Source organism: Formica exsecta, unplaced genomic scaffold (genome assembly GCF_003651465.1).
Source record: "Formica exsecta isolate Colony F162 unplaced genomic scaffold, ASM365146v1 scaffold581, whole genome shotgun sequence".
Lineage (NCBI taxonomy): Eukaryota > Metazoa > Arthropoda > Insecta > Hymenoptera > Formicidae > Formica > Formica exsecta.
In genome coordinates, this window is record NW_021853075.1 from 158,451 (window position 1) to 166,256 (window position 7,806).

Sequence of the window (7,806 nt, forward strand, 5' to 3'; positions counted from 1 at the left end):
TATGTATTTGTAAATGTATATTTTACATGTTATAACATTGCAAATACATATTTTCACAGAAAATGTGTATCAACACGTATTTTACAATTTTTATATATTCGCCAATATATATAAAATCAGTATTTGTTATTCGTGAGAATACACATCTTGTCAAACATTGGTCAAGTTCAAAAAGAAATTAAACCTTAAGAGATTTGAAAGATTGCAAATAATTTTAAAAACAACCAATCTCGATCCAGCGATAGAATTAATTAAAAACTGCATACACCAACATATATTTTTATGAAAACAACTTCTATTTTCTTTAAAAGTAGTATAAAAAGAATTCAAGGATTAGAGCATAAAATTAAATTGTGAAAATTTTGCTAGAATACTTCCTCTCCCCCTAAATAGACATATATAATTTGTCTTTAAATTTTTTCTTTTCTACTTAAGACGGTTTTCAAATAAATTATTCAATTGTCAAAATTATATAAAATATTACTCAGGGAAGTACATTCAAGCTTCCCTCCTTTTTTATTCATGTGTCATATTTTTATTTCGCTCCCGGATTTCACCTTAGAATAACGACGACAACGACGACGACGGTAGTGCCCCGATGACGATACATAATAGTTGACGACATATTATTACGTTTTCTCTTACACAAAAAACACAGATCTTGATCTATTATGCGATCGTAGACTTATTATGGTGTACATGTATATCAAGTACGAGTTCAAAATCTATCACGTTAGTACAAAGAGAGATGATTATGCGCTATTTTAGTTTATTAAGTTGTGTATCATATATCCCAAGAAATATCAAGACTATAGTACTATATATTTAATTGATTCGGAAATGTGTATGACCAAGATCGGTTAGTTCAGAATCAATAAAATCAGACTATTAGTGGTAGAGGAAAGGGAAAGGGAGACTGGTAATTAATTGTTATTATTGGGACAAGAGTGTGCCGGATATACTTTTAACTCGTTTCAAGTGCAGACTTGAGTATAGGACGTCATAAAAATCCGGCGGTCGCCGTGTTGTAACAATTCGTAAAAAAAAAAAGAAAGAAAAAAAACTTTGTTTACTCATTAAAATCTCTCCTCTAATCCTCTTTAAATATCTTTACACCGAATGTGTGACATGAAATCAATCGCGCACCGTTCAACTCGAGAATTATCTTTCTTTATACTTTATTCGTCCGCGAGTCTCGTTTTCAACGTCTAAAAATAGTCCAAGTTAAATCGCGTTACGCCTCGCGCATACTGGGACACGGATCCAACTTTTAACATTCGATTTTAACGTCCATAAAAAAAAAAAAAAAAATCGTGTTTGTGCGCGAATGACACTCGTGTCATTTTCCGTTAGAAATTCGATGATACATATTCTGCCATATGTATCGTGAGAGGAGAGAGAAAAATTGCTATACATTTCACATATGCCGGCTTGTTCACATGCGCTTTCTTACAAAAACCTTTTTTTTTTTTTTTCGTTTTCTCGTGTATAGCTACAGCCTTATTTTGCGTTAAACTCGCCTTAAAAATACAATTTGAAGAAAATAATAAGATATACACATAGTACAGGTACTGCCGGTGGCTCGTAAAAGCTCGTTGAAACCAGCGGCAAAAAAATCGTCTTAACTATCTAAGGGCCTAAAAAGATTCTTTCCATCAGTTTACCGTCATCTCATGTTACACTCTCCGTACTTCCGCAATTATCCCTATTTATTCTTAACCATCCGATTCGTTTTACACTTATCATCGGTTTATTTAGTGCCTTGCAAGTATCTATTTGGTTCTTTATATTATATTGTATATAACAAAGAGCTGTCTAACTTATGACGTCACGCGAGCGAACGAGCACTTTGCAGCTTTCCATATCACGTGTCACTTATTTCGTACAAGTAATAAAGATGACGGAATAGAGAAGAAATGCGTAAAACGTGAGAGATGTAATAGTTTAAAATGCACAGGTAAAGAATATTACTTTAACAATAATAATTTTTCTTGCATTTTTTATAAAATCTGTTTTTATAAATAATGCAAGAGAAAGAGCGCGGATAAAAAAAATGGAAGTAGTGCAATATGATCGAGCGCAAGCGAGGGATGGCGCTCGCGCGAAGCGCCTAGTCAGGCAAATCCATGTTGTTTATAATCCAAGCAATCGCATTCAATATATCGTATAATATGCTTGTCGACATGTTTAAATCAATTATTATATTTATTTGTTGTTCAATTAAACAACGTTAACGAAAACTAATAACGTATGCATATGCCTCAAGAAAAAATCAGAGAAAAACAAGAAAGTGAAACGACAATCTCGATCGTGGAAAGTTCTAGTGTTGGTCTGCACTAAATAACGACGTCGCCACGATTCCGAATTCGCACGTACGTTACGTGTGTGTTTCGATGACGGAAATAAAACCTTAACCCTTAAGGAAGAATAACAATAAACTTACACGTCAATTGACATATTCACAACGGTTATTATTCTTTATACAATACTAACGAACGTCTCTTATTCCTTCAATGTATCAAGTTGAGCTTCACCTTAACCGAGACATTAGCGCTGCGATTGGTACACAGCATAACCATTCCAGGCGCACGGATTTATGGCCAATCGCGCACTTTACTGGATCTCTCTTAGTTTTCACCTTAGTCTTTCATTACACACGCGTTCATTAATGTTTTATTTATTTGCATTTACTGTTACATCATCCCTTAGATGCGTCCGGTTACGTTTTCCAGTTGTGCGGATGAGCTCTTGGCGGTGCTTGATTGCCTTGCGCTTGGGACGCTTGCGACGGAATCATATCGAGCAGATACTGGCGTTGGAGATCCGCCGCCTGTCGTTGTAACTCTACGAGACCTTTACCGCCCGCAGCTTGCGCCATTGCTAATTGATAGGGGTACAAAATAGAGGTAAAATGCGGCATCATGTGAGCGGGAAGCGGTTGATGCGGCGACATAGCCGGCACTGGATTCTTTGCCAATTCTGTAACATTAACCATCACGTGAAGAGATCAATTCTCGCGGATTGTAACTATAATATACGTCATCGTGCGAAAAACTTTACGCAAATAATTATTTTATCGTATAAAATTAGAATTTGATAATTTTACTATGTAAAAAATTCTTTGCTCCTACCTCTGAGCAATTGTTGTTGCAAGGCTGCCGCGGCAGCTGCATGATGCGGACTAAATTTCCCGCTCTCGGCCAGTTTCACCAGGGGATGTTCTTGTAACTTTGGCGCTGGAGGTGTCGGCGCTAACGTGGGCGCCGGTGGTACCTGCGGCGGCGGTGCAGGCGGCGTGGCTACTCTTCTCGTAGGAGTAGCTGCCTTAGGAACTGGTTTCGGAGCCGGAGGATCTGGACTCGGACATGCCGCCTGCGCTAATCTTTGCTCTATTTCTTGCTCTTGTTGTAGCGCTTTCACAAAAGCAGTTTTTAATCTGTAAAACCATTACAAAATTGCATTCATTACAAGCGAGACATAATAATAGCATCGTTCTTTTCATATTTTATTATTCGGCGTATTTAATTTTCAATTATTATCTATCTATATAATCGAATAAAATTTTTGTCGAGTCTTCTACACACATAATAATCAATTCAGCTATCACAATTCATCAAAAGTTAAAGTTAAAGTTATTAAAAAAGTAATAATTAGAGAAAAAAAGAGTATCAATTTTATACTATTAATATGTATTGTTACGTAAAAACATACCGATTAGTGTGCTCTGCTTTCAATGCTTTCTTCACGTTGGTGGTCACACAATGTTCACATATAACCCTCGGATCGCGCCCCGCTGAGGGCCGTTGGAAGGTTGCATGTTGCCCTCTAGGACTGTCTTTCTTGCCACCGGGCATAGGTTTCTCCCATTTCCACACGGGTGTGAAATCTGTTTTACATTGCGAGCACTCGAACGGTTCGGGAGGTGGTGGTATGGCCGGTTCCTTCGTTATAAAGTCGACTACATGTTCCAAACCAACCAAGTATATGAATTCCGTATTGGAGGGATTTGGTACAAAGTGCATCTCCGGGGGCGGTGGCTTCGGTGGCGGTATTTGTAGCAATGTTTTCTCGAGCTGCTTTCTTAAGGCCATCTTGGCAGCTGCTTGACGTTGAGCAGGTGTCTCGTCCCGTGTTGTTCTCTCCTAAGTTAACGAAAAAATATAAAATACATTTTATTTGATAAATAAACTTTTTACCGTATACAGCTAACCTCCTAATAGCAGCACAAAAAATAAACAAATGAAAGAAATATTATACAAACATATAAAATAAGAGTTGTATTTAAATAATTCGAACTAAAAAATATATTATCTGATAAATTTTCAGTATTTATTTATATATATAAGCATCTATATAAAATAGGAGCTGTGTGTTATATAGTATATATCTATATTTACCAAAATATTCAATAACTGCATGCAATTATAATTTAATTTTTCTTTTATAAATAATATTTTTTCATATTGTAATGTAGATATACTAAGAAAATAGGGCATTGTGTTAGTTATAAAGTTTCAGCTGTATTGCGTGTTATATTATGTATTATGATAAAAACTATAGATAATATATTGCTTTTTTATATATAGCTTTGCTGTTACAACAAGAGCTGTTAGAAACGAAAAGCATAAGCAAAAATAATGCTTAATTAAAACGCCATAATGCATATAAATAATTAACGTGGAAAAAAAATCAATAGCTCTTAAAGAACAACACAACAGATGGAAAGACGTTACACATTTATCGACGAATGAATATACCTGTTCTGAATTCACAGGTGTGCTTAAAGATGCGGTAGTTTTATTTTCTTGCGATCCAGCAAGCAGCTTTGTGTTTAGAAAAACACAATAATGAATTATATATAATATCGTTTAATTAGAGAAAATTATTTAACACTTTCACGGCCGATCAGAATAACAATCGCTCATAATTATCAGTGATGTATTAGCAGTGAAAGTATTAGTAAGATGTTTTCTTAAAATTATACTCGATAAAAGATGATTTAACGACTTCTAACTTGTTTTATTCCCTTGTATAAATTAAAGTTATATTTAAGACTTATAAGAAGAATAATAAAATGTGATTTGTTACCTTACTTACTTGATGCGCAGGGGCAGGTGTTGGATCTTTCGTGGACCTCTCTGTTCTATCCGTCGGTGCATGATAACTCGACACAGTCGCAGCTGCTACATTAGAGGGTGGTCTCACTCTAGGATGAGGAGGTTGCGGTATCACCATATTTGGAGGCGGAATGGCATTTCGACCAGCTGTAGGAGGAAGTACCATGCCAGGTGGCGGAGCGTGTAAACTGCTACTTCTGCTTGGTGCAGGTTGACCTCTGAGCAAGGGTGGCGGAGCTTTCCTCACGCTGTGATATAAAACAAAGAAAAAGCATTTGCATCAAGATTTAATGGGATAATATGTCAGAAAGACATTTTGGAAAACAACATCATGGCAAAGCTTTACCTATGGGGCACTTGCTGCACTGATACTGGCGGTGGGAATTTGCTGGGAATCTTTGGCACTGCCGCAATATTCTCCTTGAGTTGTTGCGATTGACGTAATTTCTTTAGAAGTACCAATTTCATCTCTTCCGTTTTGAGTTCTTCTTTGCATTTCCTCAACACTTGGCAGCAATGGAGGCATCTCACCTGTGTATAATTCAGGATAATAATTAAAATAAACTTCTCCATAAATTACTCTTTATTTTTTAAAACTAAAATGAGATTCGAGGACAACCTTCATCGCTGTCCGATGCATTTCCATTTAAATATCCATTCATTCTAGGTTCATCGGGACTTTCAGCATAGCTCCTCTCGATCCTAGGTCTAAGATTACGACGTGGCTTGCGTTCGTCCCCATGCGATCGTTTAGGAGCCAAAATACCCCGTGTGGCATTTTGTATATTACGAGCCTCTAATATATCGTTCTCCGGAGGACTAGGAGAGCCATGAAGATGAATCCCCAGATCTAATGGGATATCTCCAGAATTTACTGAAAGGGACGGGGAATTGCGCCTGCCACTACTGCTGAAAAACACACAGGTACAGAGAATTAATATCTGTATAATATATTTCTCATGTCGTATGACATAAACAAGTCTTATACAAAGCGTTATTGTTTCAAAAGTATACTCGTAAAGAGTAACAACAACCTGCTTCTTCATCCATCACAAGCACCGATAATAGCTTGATACTGATAAGAAACTTGGATAAAAAACGGTATTAATTACCATTATATATTGTTCTACACTTTGAGCTCTAGAAAACTATACAATTTGAACAGTGAGATCGCATGTCGCGGAATATAATTTTATGCAAGTTACATATATTTCGTGTGTGTTAAATCGTACGTAAAAAAAAGAGATAGAAATATACGATAAACACATGGTAAACCTGATTGCGATTAATATACATAACATTACCTGATACTTAAATCCACCACCGAATCTCCGTCCACATCCATGGCCTCCGTTCTTCCCGACCGTGGGGTCACTCTGTAATTACGAGGCACGCGTTAAAAGGTCGATCAACAGGCGCGGGGGGATTCATCCGCGGATGTTTCCGTTTTCGAAAGCGCGTGCTAAGGCCACCTCGGTTAACATGCCCGCGTGCTCATCCGTTCGTTTCGGCGACGAGTACTCGGCTCGCGTACGACCGAGTTTATCGAATTTACGTCTCGCGTACGCGCTCTTGCCACTCGCGGGGTGAATCCGCGAATTAATCGCGCGACGAGAGGCTCGCAAACGCCACGCTTATTAAGCGGCGGCGCGATGGAATCCCGTATACGAGACGCGCGATACCCGAAGAACGCATCCGTGACGGGGAGACGACGCCACTAGCGTGAGAGACGCGAGGAAGGTGGGGAAGGGAGGGGGAAAAAGAGAAAGAGAGAGAGAGAGAGAGAGAGAGAGAGAGAAGAGAGAGAGAAACAGGCGCGGGGGGATTCATCCGCGGATGTTTCCGTTTTCGAAAGCGCGTGCTAAGGCCACCTCGGTTAACATGCCCGCGTGCTCATCCGTTCGTTTCGGCGACGAGTACTCGGCTCGCGTACGACCGAGTTTATCGAATTTACGTCTCGCGTACGCGCTCTTGCCACTCGCGGGGTGAATCCGCGAATTAATCGCGCGACGAGAGGCTCGCAAACGCCACGCTTATTAAGCGGCGGCGCGATGGAATCCCGTATACGAGACGCGCGATACCCGAAGAACGCATCCGTGACGGGGAGACGACGCCACTAGCGTGAGAGACGCGAGGAAGAAGGTGGGGAAGGGAGGGGGAAAAAGAGAGAGAGAGAGAGAGAGAGAGAGGAGGGAGGACGATCGCCGATATCTGCGGAAGTAACTGTCCTAACCTAACTTCTGCGAATTTAAGGACGATCGGACGCAGAAAAAAAAAAAGGAAAAGAAAAGAAAAGAAAAGACACGCGAGCCTCGCGACGAGGATGCCGTCGATTGAAAGAGCGACGACGTCCATCCGCGACGATCCCGTACACCTCCCCCCTCTTTCCCGCGTACCCGGCGTATCGCACTATCGCGGTCGCTCCGCGTGGCCGCTTCTTCCCGAATCCTCCGAGGAGGCCTCCTCTCCTGCGCGATTGATGATTTCAATTTGAACGCCTCGGAAGTGGCGTCCCGACACAATGGTAGCTTAAGCGTAGCGCGGTGCAAGATCCGTAGGTAGAGTAGGTAGGTCGGTCGAGGAGGAGGAGGAAGGGGGAATGGGACGCGCGAGCGAGGCGGGGGTACGGGAAGAGAGAGAGGAATGGTCGCACATTAATTATTTCTCCTCTCACCCCTCCAACCTCCCC

The 7,806-nt window shown here is 40.0% G+C and overlaps 1 protein-coding gene across 1 annotated transcript; it reads right to left on the reverse strand.

Moving 5' to 3' along the window:
• Window positions 1–6,851, reverse strand: LOC115242218 (transcriptional repressor p66-alpha). Its single transcript, XM_029818332.1, is given in 9 exon segments — window positions 1–2,979; window positions 3,132–3,436; window positions 3,712–4,142; window positions 4,758–4,823; window positions 5,098–5,365; window positions 5,464–5,625; window positions 5,627–5,648; window positions 5,737–6,026; window positions 6,422–6,851. Coding segments are annotated over 9 exon segments (1,845 nt in total). The 5' UTR covers window positions 6,463–6,851; the 3' UTR covers window positions 1–2,719.
• Between the last annotated feature and the right edge of the window lie 955 nt (window positions 6,852–7,806).